This window comes from Pimephales promelas, chromosome 21 (assembly GCF_988280905.1).
Source record: "Pimephales promelas chromosome 21, fPimPro1.hap1.1, whole genome shotgun sequence".
Lineage (NCBI taxonomy): Eukaryota > Metazoa > Chordata > Actinopteri > Cypriniformes > Leuciscidae > Pimephales > Pimephales promelas.
The window spans coordinates 7,405,319-7,421,899 of record NC_142789.1 but is presented as its reverse complement, the minus strand read 5'-3'; the positions used below and the strand labels follow the sequence as shown (position 1 = coordinate 7,421,899).

At 38.8% G+C, this 16,581-nt stretch overlaps 1 protein-coding gene across 1 annotated transcript in view; it reads left to right on the top strand.

The window, feature by feature from the left end:
* apc2 (APC regulator of WNT signaling pathway 2) overlaps positions 1–16,581 on the top strand; it is a 54,692-nt gene that overhangs the window by 4,960 nt on the left and 33,151 nt on the right. The window contains exon 2 of the mRNA XM_039653578.2: positions 8,728–8,886. Coding sequence (XP_039509512.2) covers positions 8,743–8,886 — 144 coding nt within the window. The 5' untranslated portion in view covers positions 8,728–8,742. The remainder of the gene's footprint in view (positions 1–8,727; positions 8,887–16,581) is intronic.

The following is a 16,581-nucleotide window of genomic DNA, read 5'->3' as shown; positions in this document are numbered from 1 at the left end:
AAATGTATGGTTGCATATTTCTTTTGGCACCTCTCCTGTCCTGCAATATTTTGCTTACCATTAGATTAAATTGTGATAAGTCATTAATATTAGACCCTTGGACATCTGAATAATTAAGTTACCTTATTTTATAAACACACTGCAGATTGAGGGTTTTTTTTTTTTTTGCATGGTGACTGGCTCTCATGCAGAGAACGCCAACACAGGATCAGCTTTAAAAAAAATGTCTTCCTTAAAATTTTAAAGCCGTGGAAAAGGGGTATTTGTTTTGGAATATTCCAAAACTATACACTCAATGAAATGACTGACTATCCCCCTTATGGAAGATGGATGAATTGCCTGAATTTGCAGCCACCATTTTATACAAACTGTCCACAGTACAGCATTACAGTCTGTATAACGTTGTCTCTTAACAAACACTGCTGGATCAGATATGGTATTCTCAGGCATGGTGCCTTCCTTTGCAGGTGCTGTTTCCTTGGTAACCAGACAGTCTAGAAGTGAATGGTTGTTGTGAGATGTGGTCAGGGAGGGGGGAGGAGTGTAAGCATCCTCCATCTTCTTTGTTCTCAATCCCGCTGCTTGTGCCCTACTTTTGTCCATCGTATCAGAAACCCTCTGCTCAATGCTTCCAATATTACTTAATTTCTTAAATGTAAGAAATAATCAGACCACTAGATTAGAATGGGGTTTAATAAATAAAATGTTAAAATGCTTTATATAATTAGATCATCTCTGTTCTGTCTATATATAATATAGATTCCTTGAGTTTTCTAGTCGTCTGTTGGATGCACATAAATGCATTTGACATGTCTTTTTGGTATCGTAAGGTATAGTCATATTCAGTGAAAAAAAATAAAAATAAAAAAATAAAAACACTGTGCATCTACCACTTGACTAGCAAATGCAAAGAACCTAAGAGACTAACACCATCTTGATACTGAAAGAATTATATTATATTATATTATATTATATTTTATAGTAGATTGATAAATTACTTTGTTTCAGTGATGCTGTTTGCTGACCTTCCCGTCATTTGCGCTGTTAATGTGTTTGTCTGCTTTTGTGTGTTCATGAGTGAAGAGCCTCTGGTTCTTGTTATATCACAGTTAGGGAGGACTTTAGGACACAGTCACATGTGTGAGCCACTCACATTTTTTTTCTTTTATTTTTTTTTTCAATTCTCTAATTCAAAAGATAATTTCCTATGGCCTTGTGTCATTAAATATATACTGTTTAAAGTACAAAAGTACAACAGCTCCCTTATTTCGGTCTAATGTCTTTTGTTTTTTCTAAACAAAAGCTGCACCATTAGACTATTTCAGGCCCTCAAAATGCTTTTCCCATGTAGCCCAGGGAAGGTGTACTCTACAGATGAAGATCTGAGGAACAGACAAACTGTATGTTTGGGTATCACTTTATGTCTAGTCACAATGAAGAATCAGATGCTGTGATTTTTAGAGCATTCCCTTCCAAAGAGATCAGGGATAGGGTGTTGCCATGGCAACTGTCTAGAACTGCTGCACCTCATTGGCAGCTCACTAACACTCTTTCAGTTATTTTCCTCAAGGGATAGATCTTTGAGCAGATTACCCAGCATTCACTGCAGCATATAGAGCAGAGCACAGAAAGCAGCAAAGATTTATTTATTTTTTTAAACGAGGAATCGCCATTTCCTCTCCTTGCATCATTCATTTAACAGTTATTGAAACACCTCTAGGAGCCAATTAAAATACAGAAACATCTAATATCTCTGCATGGTGCCCAATTGCTCATGCATTTAGCCTATTTGTCTGGACTATCCAAATGAAAAAGATGAACCAGCTGTGCTTAAACATCTCTCCAATCTTCGGTTCTCTCCCCCCTCTCTTTTTATATCATACCAATCACACACTTTTAATTTAGGGTCTCCTGTGCTGTCCAGAATAATTAATTATGTCCAAACCCTGTTGAAATTACAGACAGATACTGTGTTCACTGTGTCCTCATAATCTAAAAGCAATTGTGTCGAATTCAACCACTGCTCTGGCCATCGTGTTCCCGGTAAATTGGTTTTCTCCATTGATCTGTTAGTCTAAATTTTAATTTATTGATTTTGGGGCTGTGCATGATCTTTACATAATCCAACCCGTCCTTAGATAGACCTCACCCAAGCGTGCAATGGCATGTGGTTCTCCAGAGAGGTCTGGTTGAGTGTCCTGGGGTCTGGCCAGCTTTGTTAATGTAGTTTAATGCTGGCTGGAACTGGGATCTGTTCGGTCTGGAGAACGCAGCAGTTTGTTTGTGAGTAAATCTTTATCTGACTAATGGAGGGCTATTAGAGCACAATTACAGAGACTTAATTTAGACAATTAGAGGATAGTCGTGACTGATGTGAATGCCTTGGTATTTCATATATGTACTGCTAATCTATTTGCACTACACACCAGTATGTTTATGATTATGATAATAAATAAAAATGACAAGTTAATAAATAAATAAATTCAAGCAGTGAAACCGACTGTTTTTAAACAGCTTAAATAACTGCTAGGGGCTGACACCATGTTCAAAAATACAAAAATAATATAGATAAAAATAATTCAGTAGTTTGTGGATGTTATGTTTCAATGTTACACTTGTATTGGCCTTCCCATTACATTTTGTTAAGCTGTATAGGGTATGTTAAAATGTGTTGAGCTATATAATGTCCTTTAAGCTGTGTATGAGTATCTTAAATTGTGTTTGTCATGGGAGGTTGCATAAATCGAACAGCATAGGAGAGTATCAAACATAAAGTCTTTAAAGGGAAATAGGCTCATTTTACAAGTCCCCCAGAGTTAAACAGTTGAGTTTTACCATTTTCGAATCCATTCAGTCGATTTTCTGATATTTAGAAGAATGTCAGTAACCCAGACAGTTTCTAGTCTATGATGAGACCGGAAACTATCTGGTTACTGATATTCTTCAAAATATCAGAAAAATGGCTGAATGGATTCGAAAACAGTAAAAATCAACTGTTTAACTATGGGGGAGTTGTAAAATGAGCCTATTTCCAAAAAAAAAGTGGAGTATCCCTTTAAGAAATCTAAAATCCAACACAGAACACGTAGGAGAAACCAAGAAATACAGGAATGTACAACCATGGTTGACAACAACAAACCAAGAACTGAGGACTATAAATACACAGGGTAGCTAATCAACAGAAACTGAAACAGGTGTGTAACATAATCAGTAACCATGGAAACTAACTAGGGAAACAGGTCCAAGTGAGGAGGGAGGGTGTTCGCTCTTGAGGTGGGTGCAAAGCTAAACACTAGAGCTGGGTAATAAATATCGATTTCTCGATATTAATCGATTCTCATTTTTATGAACCAATATCGATTCTTAAATCTCAAGAATCGATTAGTCATCCTGTTTCATTTGAATGAATGGAACATTGTATCTCGGCTGCGCGCATCCAAAAGATCGCAATAATCTTTGTCCTTTGTTACCATTAATATGAAACAAAGTCTCAATTTTCAAATTACGTCCATTTTCTTTAGAAATTCAAAAACATAAATAATGTTTTGGCGCTGTGGCTTGAGATCGCTCTGGCGCAGCTCAAGAGAAGCAGCAGCGCTGATCTCTCTTCCGGCTTAATAATACCAGTTACAGCGCGAAATAAACATGTATGAGCATCTGAAAGTGTGTTAAAAGATAGAGTACAACTTATCGAAATCTGTATCATGTCACATTGATTCGCTCAATCAGCGTTTCAACCATGGAAAGACGTCAGTTAAACAGCTTGTAATCAATGTCATGTATCGTCATATTTACCTCAGGGAACCCACATATACTCGTTAGTCAGCTAGAAAAAATAACTCTAGAGAGGAGCATTTTGCTAAATCTATACACCATAAATGCATTATAATCTTAATGTTCTTCAATATTTAATGCATATTTGAATAAATCTGGCAAGTTTTTATGACAGCCACCATATAAATGTTTATATTTCATATAATCTTCTTATTATAAAAATAAATTAAAGTGTAATTTAAGTGTATAGCTACAAAACAGTTAATTGTTACCTTCATATTAGGGTAATGAAGCCTAGTAGGCTACAACTAGACTCCCATAGATTACAGCATTAGTTAAGAGATTTAATTTCCTTGAGAAAATTTGCCATTTATTGTAACTGATATCCAAAATAATCAATATTGAATCGAATCGAAATCGAATTGCAAGCTTGTGAATCGAAATCGAATCGAATTGTGAAATTTGTCTCAATACCCAGCCCTACTAAACACCATGGCAGAGACAATAGAGGGAGGAGACAGGGTTGAGCCGGGTGATGAGCAGCCGAGGTGGAGCCAGAGTGCCGGAGGACTGAGGTGGAGCCGGTGTGACTGAGGGCCAAGTTGGAGCCAAAGGGAAGGCAGAGCCTGACGGAGCCTGACGGGGTGGGGGGATGAGTCTCAGGCAAAGTCCATGGTGTAGGCAGAGCGATGACTGACTAAAGCAGAGCCAGAGGGTCAAGGATGCTCGGTAGAACCACAAGGACGACGGTCCCAGGTTGAGCCGAGTGGGCAAGGAGCCAATGTGGAGCCGACTGGTCAATGGGCAGAGGTGGAGTTATATATCTTTCTATTGGGTTCAGACTTCCAGGGTGATGTTGGGCTCAGGTTATGGCTCTGGCGCTGCCGTCACGATGGGCTATATCTCTCTGTCTGTGGTTGTGTATGATTTATCTGATTTCTTCAAGCGGTCTTGCCTATTTTGCCTTTGCATTTGTCTTTTGCATTGCATATAAATATTTCTTCCTCATGTGGTAATCAGAATTCACATCAGATAATAAACAGAAGTTATTTCAAACACTGCAGTCTGAAAGTGATTTTAAAATTCTTTAATGCTGATGTTAGCTGGTATATGAAATAATCCGCGACACTGCCCTCTCTTGACGGTGAGCCAAAAAACCCTCGTCAAGCTCAAGTGACAGTGGAAACGTGACTGGCCCTGGCATGTACTAGAATGCCCGTTTTTGGCCCGACAGTGGAAAAGCAGCTATTGAAAAATTGGTGATGTGCAATATACTGTATATTATTAGAAAATTAAACTGTTTTGTATGCATGTAACCCTGTTGTAGGAGCCTTTAAAATAGCATAATGGGCTCTATGCACGGCGTTATTTCCGGTGAAGCATTAGGGATGCTCGATAACTTCCGCCGATCATAGAGTCCAATGCAATACCGAGAATTTATATTGAATTTTATACTCCATGGTTATACTAATGAAACGTTAGTCACAAAAACAGATAAAACAGACACCCCTCGTTGTGTTTATCCTTCTTTTTAAAATTATATTAAATAAACATAACTATATATAAAATTACATCTAAACGTATGTACGTTTCGTTTCAAAGACGGGAGGACAGTAAATATTGAAGACTCTGCCATAATCCCGTTTTCTCCGGTTTTCCTCCGCTTTAATCTACACAACCGGAAATGGACGAGCATCCTTACGTCAAATGCGGAACTAATGCGTGCATATAGCCCATAGGGGGACTTTAAGGTGTGTTTGGCTGTGTTAAGCTGTGTCAGGCCATTTTAGTGGTATTATCTGTATTTGGTTGATGTTTATATTATCACACTAGTGTAGACCCTACTTTAATGTGTATTCAGATGTTTGAGGTTGAAACCTTCCCTAGCATTTGTTTTCTTCCTCAACTATAAGCTACAAACATGACAACACACCATGCAGTAAAACATACTGTAAATCGGGGAAGTGCTTAGGGTATGTGCATGTATTTTATCTCTGGAAAGACATGAGCATAGAAAAAGAGACCTGAAAACAAGGGACAGAGAGAGAGTGGGAGACACAAGAATGTTTAACGTGTTCCTGATCTGGTCTATAGTGGGGGATGGTCAAAAAGGGTTGGAGGAGCTACTGGCACCAGTCACAGAGAGAATTAACACAGCCGTGAATAATAAAAACCTGTCATATCAACCGCAAGGAAGCTCTCCTCATACTGACAGATGGCTTGGTGACGATTTTTGGAACTTGGTCATCCAATAGCTTTAAGACAGACCTTGCTTTCATTGTATATTCCAGACGATGGGTTTGGATTTTTCAAATCTATGGTATACAAAATTCAGTATTTGTTTTTTGAGGTTGAATGTAAATGAATTTATGTCAAATAACTTTTAGTCAAATTTATGTGAATATTGCTTTTCACAATACACAGTTTCAGCTTTACAGAAAATCATGATGTTAATGTACATTACTTCATGTTGCATTAAGCAGGTTAGAGGTGGGTGATATAGTTTATATTTTGAGACTGTACAAGCAATCAAGCAGCTGAGATTCGCTCTATACAATTGCTACGTGAATATACAGTATGTATGCGGATAGAGTTGGACATACTACAGTATATATTCAACTTTATATTTAGATTTGTGGTGAAACAATTCATGTTCCATTTGACGTTTACCACAGCTTCCTGGTTAAAAGCATATGGCACACCATTTATCTTACACTGTCTTACACTATACATTGTGACTTTTTACTGTTTGAATCACTGTTGGAAAGTGTTGCCTCAGAAAAAAAATAGCCATTTGTAAAAAAATGCATTTCTAGATCCAATGTTATGAATGTAATTTTTTTCTTTAGGCTGAATCTTGTTTTTCTCTTTAATAGTAGACAATCTGTCTGGAAGTCCCACATGAAATACATTCATGCCTGGGCTGGCCTCCCTCAAGTTATCACTGATTAAATATTACATAGGTTTAAGTAAATTTGGCAGATGATTACTTAACCTTTGGGGCATTAGCTGCCAGCAGTATGAAATGTTTCTGAGAGTTCATGACCCCTGACCTCAGCAATCAGAGAGGTTTTTTTTTTTTTTTTGGCTTGAGGGTAATTTATTTAAATTCCTGCAAGTGCTTCTGTGGAGGAAAAGAAGGCAAACATCTGTATTGCCCTCACATTTCCTTCCTGACTGATTTCAATTTGTATAAGGGGCAAATAAAAAAAAGTATAATTCTAACTGCTTCAAAGCTGCTCCGTTTTTGGATTGTCATCCTGGTACTAGCTGGCGCAAATTGTCTGACATTCTTGATTAATTGAACTGACAGATGATGGATCTACATTAAACCTGGTTGTCCATCTTGATCAAGGTGTTTAGAACTGATAGGCTAGTCATGGATAGGTGTGTACACTGAAAAAAAAATAAAACAATAATAATAATAATAATTCTCAATTGATTTGAAATATCTGTTTTCAAAAAACAAAAACATTCAATGAAAAAAATATTTATTATAAAAAGATCAGTAAGATATATAATCAATGTACTATATTTAGACATATATTTAGTTGTTGCTTTTTTACAATTTAATTTCGTCATAAACAAAAGCTAAATTAGCTATAGATAGATAGATAGATAGATAGATAGATAGATAGATAGATAGATAGATAGATAGATAGATAGATAGATAGATAGATAGATAGATAGATAGATAGATAGATAATCTTTATTCAGGACACATACACAAGATGGTCCATAGCCCTATACATATACCATAATATTACTAAGTACATTAAAAAGAAAAGGAAGAAAGAGAGAGAGAAAAAAAATCAGAAAATCAGAAAGTAGAGTTTTCAGGATAGAACTAAAAACAAACTAACAAGCGTTTAGTTTTATGTACTTACTATAAATACTACTTTAAATAGTTTAATGTTTACGCAGTGTCTCGTTCCCCTTCTCAGGGAACCATGGTTACATGCGTAACCCTAGATGTTCCCTTTCGAATAGAAACTCACACTGTATCCCCTAGAGCAGTGTTCTTCAACCCTGCTCCTGAAGGACCCCCAACACTGCACATTTTATTTGTCTCCCTATTCAACCCATGGGATAATAAGCTGATGAGATGAATCAAGTGTGTTTGATTAGGGAGACAAAGAAAATGTGCAGTGTTGGGGGTTCTTCAGGAGCAGGGTTGAAGAACACTGTCCTAGAGGACACTTTAGGGAACAAAATGCACACTCTGCCATGCTGAAGAAATGAGTGTCTTATCAGCTGTCATTAAAGTCTAAGACTCAGGGAAGGAGTCCCCATCCCTGAGGTACACACCAGTAACCGTCATGACTAATTCCCTACGGCCAAAGCCGAGCTGCATACCCTATCAGAGTAATTCCGGGCTTATCCCTTCCACCCTTCCCTGCAGGGCAAAAAAGTCAAAAAAGATACTCAGCCCATGGGCAGAGCTCAATGGTTTTGTATTCCTGATAATTTTTTTAAGAGAACATTGTCACTGAATGGAGCTCCAAGAACGGAGGCTACCATGATGCATCTCTAAAGCGAGAGGAGTAGAACCACATAATACTAATAATATAGGCCTAGTATGTTCTGGTTTAAGTGGAGCTCAGGTTAGTCAAGGTCTCTAACAAAATGACTCCCGATAGCGAAAGGAGGCCTAACAACGTTCCCAACCCAGGAGTGACAAGAAGGCTCTATGAGAGCCTGTAGCTCAGTACCACAACCTAGCTGAAATCTAAGGTAGTTTCCCTTATGATCTCTCTGCCTCAGCATGGAGATCAAACGAGACACAAGGGCTCAATACAATTTGTTATAGAAATAACTACTACATTCTTGCTCTCCAAGGATGCTGCAATGTATGGTTAACTGCAAACCAACTGTATGCAATGATTTCATAATAAACTTAGAGACATGATTATGAGTGCATTAACTTTAACCCCTGCCCTCTGACCTTCTCAGGGATTCAATCGAGTGATGATGTCATACCCAACAGCCTCCTATGACCAGCTGGTGCGGCAGGTGGAGGATCTTCGTAAGGAGAACTCTCACCTGCGTCGTGAGCTTCAGGACAACTCACACCACCTGTCCAAGCTGGAGAATGAAACCTCTGACATGAAGGTGAGTGAAGCTCAGAATATCACTAAATTATTTAACTGACAGCCTTGGCTCCACAAGGAGGCTTGGTCTGACCAATTATGAACATGGCCTGTACACCTGAGTCAGGCCCAATACTACAGTTTTGATTCTGGGCGTGGTGGATCTGCTTCTGAATTTAAAGAGATCATAAAACTGAAATTGTTACAGACCGTCACGATAATGTTTCAGAATAATGCACATAATGGTGCAGTGTGTGTGGACCATTAGTGGCACCAAACAAAATAATAACTAAGCAATTTAATCTCTGCACTGTTTTTATTACTTTTCCAAACTATTAAATGTTCTTGTTCTTGTTCTTATTATACGCGCATTATACAGTAGTCCTCTGGCATAAGTTGACATTTTGAATTGTTTAAACAAAAAGCTTTTGAAAGCCAACCTAAGAATGGCTAAATTAGATGTTTTTGCGAATTAAAATGTGGTAGAATTTTTTTTTTACTTGTTTAGTTTTATATATACCCCCTGTTTAGTTTAGTCTCTTGTCGGTTCTTGTTGACAATACATGTGATTTTGGGACTTTGAATATTTGAATTTTTTTAACTCACTGTAAAACAGTCTAAACCTCAAAAAATAGTTGTGACTCAAGTTTATTCATTTGGAATATTGTCTGTTCCGTATTTGTGATTGTTGTTATTTTCTATGTGAAGTACAAGATGTTTTATAATACTGTTGGTCATGTAGAGCGGTGTGTTCAGTGTTGGGGAAGCTACTCTGAAACTGTAGTTTGACAAGCTAAGCTACTCATAAGTTAAAGTAGTTAAACTACGGACAAGCTACCCGTTTGGAAAAGTAGTTAGCTACACTACAAGTTACTATCAAAATGTAGCTAGCTACATTGAAACTACTTTTGCTTTTTTTGAACAACGTATATTATAAATAACTGAATAAGTGTCTAAGGAATGTTTTAAGTAAAATATTTAGTGTTTAAAATAATGCAATACAATTATGATTTTAAAGAGTATTGTTTTATTACACACACACAACACTCACATATCTCAGATTGTTTGTCTAAAGTGCAAAATTGCTACAAATAGCCTACGACATTGCAAGAACAAAATATACATCCAACGTAAATTGCATGTAGAACATTTTCTCAAAAATATCGATTGAACTTGGACAAATAAGGCCATGGGTAATAATTAACGTTAGTTGTTTCTCCATTCTCCAAATCTGCCGTCATGTCTTGCTCCATCATGGATAATCATAATATGGGTGTGTCAACACACTTCTGCACGTCAGTGAACCGTTAGCCGCAAGACGCGTGATTAAACAGCAGGTGGCGGTAATGCCAAAAAATGAGTTTGTAATCTAACAAGAAGAAGAATATCCTTGTATCGCGCTGATTTGCGCAGGCTGGAGAAACGCGATGCTCGCGCTACACCGCTACTTGATGCAAAAAGTAATTAGCTACTGGAAAAGCTACACTGTTTAAAAAGCAACTGAGCTACTGCCAAGCTACTGAAAAATGTAGTTAAGTTAGTAGCGTCGCTACTTGTAGTTAACTACTCCCCAACACTGGTTGTGTTGTATATCTGTTTGGCGAGAGCGAGTCTCTATTGCACGCATTTGTATCACTCATGACCTACTTTCCACAAAATATCTGAAGATTCCATTCAATTCAATTCAAATTTATTTGTATAGCGCTTTTCACAATACATATTGTTTCAAACCAGCTTTACAGAAAGTGCATTTCAGAAATGTACATAGAAAAATACAGTTAGTTAGTCTTCGCAACTCTTCAGGTGTTGGGGCATCTGAAGTCTCCGTGAGAGGCCGGATACAAACTGACGAACGCTATTTGATAAAAGCAGAAAAGTAGATGGGAAATAATTAGCATATCGGCCATTCATAATATTAATGCATTCGATCTGATTCAACAGTGGTATAAAAGGTAAGCATTATGTGAATGCTTGGCTAAAGAGATGAATCTTTAATCTAGTTTTAAACTGAAACAGTGAGTCTGAGCCTCGAACAATATCAGGAAGGCTATTCCAGAGTTTTGGAGCTAAATGTGAGAACACCCTCCCTCCTTTAGTGGACTTATGTGGAGATACTTTAATGGAGATATCCTAGGAATGACCAGAAGCCTCAAATTTAGTGATCTTAAAGAACGCGATGGATTGTAGGGTAATGGGTCCATTAAATACACAGGTGCTAGACCATTTAGGGATTTATAGGACAGTAGTAATACTTTGTAATTGAAACGGAACTGTGGAGATAATAAAATTGGTGTAGAGATGTTAAAATTGGTGTTATGATCATATTTTCTTGACCTAGAACTCTAGCTGCATTTTGCACTAACTGTAGCTTGTTTATTGAGGATGCAGGACAACCAGCTAATAAAGCATTACTGTAATCTAGTCTTGAGGTCATGAATGCATGAATTAACTTTCCTGCATCAGAAACATATATCATGTTACATAGCTTAGCAATGTTTCTAAGGTGGAAAAAGGCTGTAATATATTGAATATGATTTTCGAAAGACAAGTTGTGGTCAAATGTAACACACAGGTCTTTTACTGTAGTGAATAAAGTAACAGGACGTTCTTCTAAATTAAAGTTGTATTGTAAGAGGTTTGTGGGTAGTTGGTAGATTCTAATTATGAATGTCCAGCATCTCTGAGCTAAATGATATCTGAGAACATTTTAAATCACTGTTGCTCATTACAGTTCTCAGTTGAGCAGAAAAAGCAACCATTAGACCATGGAGCTTATATTATTATTGACCCTAAGTCTTAAATTGCAGAATGTTTGATGAGAGTGAGAGTGATGTCGGTTCAGCTTTCGAGTTCCAGTAAAACAGGAGTGTCTTTTTACCCCTATCATATTCATAATAAGCGATTCTGTGAAAGAAATCAAACCAACAAACCAAATAAATCCACTGAAGATAGCATTGTAATTCATCAGATGAAGAAATACTAAATATTAAATATTGCAGATCATGTCTGATTTGTCAGTTTAACTGCTTTGGAGACAAATACAATGTGCATCGTATTTACACTGTACCTTTCATAAATTTGGGGTCAGTAAGATTTTTCTTTTTGTTTTTTGTTTTTGCATTAGAGTATGCATTAAATTGATCAAAAGTGACAGTCTAGACATTTCATTAAAATTGAATTTCAAATAAATTGCTGTTTTTCTTCCCCAGACTTTCTATTCCTCAAAGAATCCTGAAAAAAAACACACAATATATCACAGTTTCCAAGAAAAAAGTTAAGCAGCATAAATGTTTTTAACATTAATCACAACTAAGAAATTGACTAAGTACCAAATGAGCACATTAGAATGATTTCTAATATAAAAATTCAGACATCCCAGAAATAAATTACATTTTAAAAAAGAAAGCAGTTATTTAACATTTTAAAGGGGTGGTATAATGTCCTTTTCACAAGATGTAAAATAAATTCTAATGTCCCCAGAGTGTGTGTGTGAAGTTTTAGCTCAAAATACCCCACATATATGTTATATAGCATGTTAAAGTTGTCAATTTTGCAAAAAAAAGTAAATATGGCTTGCTACGTGGTAGCGTCTATAAAGTATGTCCCACAATGTTGGGACTCCGAGGATGCCTGTTTAAAGCCTACTACCCATTGGCTGGGTAGAAAACGATCATCGAGCCTGCCGCGAACTGTCTCTCACGTTGCCATGGCAGTTGAAGTCTGCTGGCAGCGTGCCCCATAACATCCACCAGCTCTGCATACACGGGGCAGGGTGGCTGAGGGGGTTTAGGATCTTCCTGATTATCGACCTATTCAGCCATCTCCTGCTCGTCCTGAAGAGCACTATCTGCAGGAACAGTCGGCGAGAAATCATCATCATCGACCTGCAGATCGCCCTCGTCAGTCGCCGGATCATCTGAGAGGTTTACAGCCCTCTCAAGGTGATCGACGAGCTCCATCTGGGAGCTCCATGATGCAAGTCGCAGCTCTGCCTCTGCACGAGCGGGACCTGAACGAGGTCCAGACGCTGAACCTTCTTCACTCGAGAAGAGGGCCAGACAAGAGTGGAGGGTTTTCAGAGAAAAACGCTCACAGTTCGCATCGAGGGCTCCCTCAAGAACCTTCCGTGCGTGCTCTTCACCCAGACAGATAACACACAGTTCGTGTGTGTCTCCCGTTGTCAAGAACCTTGGGCACGGGTCGGCACACTTCTGAAAGCAATCGGCCTTCACCAGGGCCTGAAATTAACACCCGACCACCTGCCAAATGCGGGTGAATTTTGCTATTGGCGGGTCACATTGTCAATCTACCTGCCACATTGGCAGGTTGCCAATGAGAATTGAGTGATTCATTAGGATTTTTACATTTCAACGAAGTCCACTATTGCGTTGGACTTTAGCTAAAATGTGGCGGCACATTACTGGGGTAAAGAGGCCAGCTGAAACAAAACAAACAGCCAACAAAAAGATGAGGATGAGAAAAACAATCGGCGGCAATGGCAAGGTTCGTGAGCGGCTGATTTATGACAGCGACTGTTGTTTCGTAACGTTCATGCGATCAGAAAGAAGATGAGGCTCTTTTTCTGACTACGTGTGCGAGTATTAAACTGTTGATGAGATGGGATGAGATAATGTAATGCGTCGCTGTTGTAGGTTAAAGTACAATGACAGTTGCACAGATGTGTGTGCGTGTGCAACTGTGCATGTTGGGAGTTGGGAACCGGTGAGAAAATGTCCGGTACCCGGTAATTTTATCAGTAATAACAGTATTAATTTAGTTCATATTTAATCGCTCCTGAACGCTGTAACTAAAAGCTGTTAAGAGTAAGACCTGTACGTGACTAAATCCGCCATCAACACAGCCGCGTGTGATTTGTTTACGAGCTGCGGTAGGTCTTTCTGTTGAGTATATTATAGCCTATACTATATATGTTGTGTGCGTGTGTCTGTCAAAATCAATGAATAAAAAGATTTTTTTTTTTAAATGTATGTTATTAGAGTTATTATTACTTGACAGCACTTAAATGTGTGTTCTTACAAGTTAAAGAACAATATTGTGAAATTCCCGGGTTTTTTTTTTTTTTACGTTTATGAGGCAAAAAAAAAAAATGGCTGGTAAAAAGTCTCTGTGGCAGGTGAATTTTTAAATCCACCTGCCACAGTGGCCGGTGGCCGAAAAAATTAACTTCAGGCCCTGGCCTTCACTCTACGTTTCATTTTCTCTTATCGTTCTTGTTGTGTTTACAAACAGACTGTCCCTGAAGACGAATAGATGATTTGTCATGTTTGCAAGGCATCCTTACATACTTGCAGGTCGCACGTTTATCATTCACGTTAATGATTCACGGGCTGTCGCTGGTCAATGTGATTGCCATAATTTGATAGTGATTTCAGACACCTGTCACACCTGAGGTGTTCCCCAAAGCATCATTCCACGCAGTACGAGCACTGATGGGCAGTAACACGTTACATGTAACGCGTTACTGTAATGCAATTACTTTTTTCTAGTAACGAGTAAAGTAAGGGATTACAATTGAATAAACAGTAATTAGATTACCGTTACTTCCCCGTAAACAGCCTGCGTTACTGCGTTAGTTAACCGCGATTTTGTTTAGTCAATGAGTCGTGCGTGAATAACAATGATGTATGAGCGCCGCGACATCAGTGAGAGACAACTAGAGCGCGGGAGAGAACAGCCGAGCTGCCAACTCTCTCACACGCTCACACGACACACCCCCGATTTCTCGCGCTGAAGTGTCAATCCCGTCGGTCAAATGCCTGAAAGATGACTATATCTATAAATCTAACCGTTGAGCCACATTTGTGATAGACTAGTTATACCGCAAATTAGTTAAAATCTCCCGGAATCTAGAGCGAGCGCGCATGCGAGACTGTGTTCCAAAGTCCAAACTTCGTATCACGCGCACGATGAGGAGAGCGAGAGAGAGACTTGCGTACTATGCAGAGAGCATCCTGATCTGGAAACAGGACCCCCGTTGGAGAATGTCTAAATTCTACCTCAAATCTGAGCAAGCATGTCACGAGACAGCCTCACACGGTTAACTAAAGCAGCAAGCTGGTACAGGAATGTGAAACCTGAACCCCCATCTGACATGACCGCTGCGGCTACATGCTGATGGGACATAACCACTGTTTAACTCCGAAAGAAAGAAAAAAACTGAAAAAAACTTGAAGCCAAAATACGGCATGCAACAGCATTTTCTGTTTCGATTAAACAAATTTTTGCTCCTCTCTGCACTTTACTGTTAAAAGACGTAAGTGTTAATAATTTGTAATATAGTCAGGAGCGACTTTCATGATTTTGTTGCTGTATTTTTACAAAACATATTTATTTTATATGCTGGAATATGTACAAATGTATATTAACTGTCTATTAAGAAGGGCTGTCTTTATTTCATTAAAATATGGTGGAATGTGTAGAAAATAGGTTTAAATGTTCAACAATTTTCTTCTAGTCTGAGACTGTTGCATTTAATTTAATTTTTGATCGATGCAATGTGCATAAAGTTAAAATATTGAAAGAAATAAAACAAGTTTAAAAAAAGAAAATGTTTAATTTGATTACATTTTAGATGATGGAATAGAATAGAATTAGGCTGAAAGGTCTATGCTTTAGCGTATTCAGGTCGTGCATCATGTTTTTGAAAAGTAACTTAGTAAAGTAACTAGTAAAGTAACTAATTACTTTTGAAAATAAGTAATCAGTAAAGTAATTGGATTACTTTCTTAGAGAAGTAATCAGTAACTAATTACTATTTCCAAGTAACTTGACCAACACTGAGTACGAGTTCCCTTTCGAAAGGGAACACAACATAGGTTCAGGCCTGTTGCCTGTTTATGCTTCCGCTCCTCCATGAGAGATACGAGACTGGTGTGTCTCACAGGTGTCATTCATCATTAATCATGCCACCATTCTCATGGACAGACGAGGCGAGTCCGGTTCCCACAACGGACTGCCATCTGGTCCTCCACCAGGGGCGATCTTCTCCGCGGTGCCTAGGTGGTGGTGCTGGATAGCCCTCAGTAGACGGCGCCTGGTGGACGGTTATGGCTCCTCCGTGTTCGGTCAGTTGGCAGGAGTCCCCCATTCCCTGCTCCTCTCCATCATTGCATGGCAGTGGGCTCTGGCCTCTGGCGGGGACTCCTCTGCTCCCTCACGGACAGCAGCCGCCCCTCCAGCACCAAGGCAGCCGGTACCGAGCTCGACTGTCCCCCCGGCAACTCACTCCAGCGCACTGTCTCAAGCGTCCATGGTAATGGACTCTGCTCACCTTGCTCGATGGCACTGTGGATTCTCCACAGCGGCGAGGACTCTTTCACAGCGAGTTCCTCCTTCTTCCCGGGTTTCGGCACCAGTGTAACAAGGTCAGATGTTGTGGGAAGAAGGAGGCAGGAACGTAAAATCAACAAGTTTAATGACATAAAATAAAACAAAAACAAAACAAAAGTAAAAGACAGCAGCCCCTCGCGGACGACTGCTGTCACATATAATAAAACAAAACACAACATAAGTTCAGGCCTGTTCCTCTCTTGATTTTCACAGTCGTCGCTCCTCCTTTATGCTTCAGCTCCTTCATGAGAGATAAGAGTTTTTCGTCTTGCGTCTTACATGTGTCATTCATCATAAATCACGCCACCGGCCTTATGCCATTGTCTTACGTCCCTCGACCTCGTCCTGCTCGCCACATATATATATA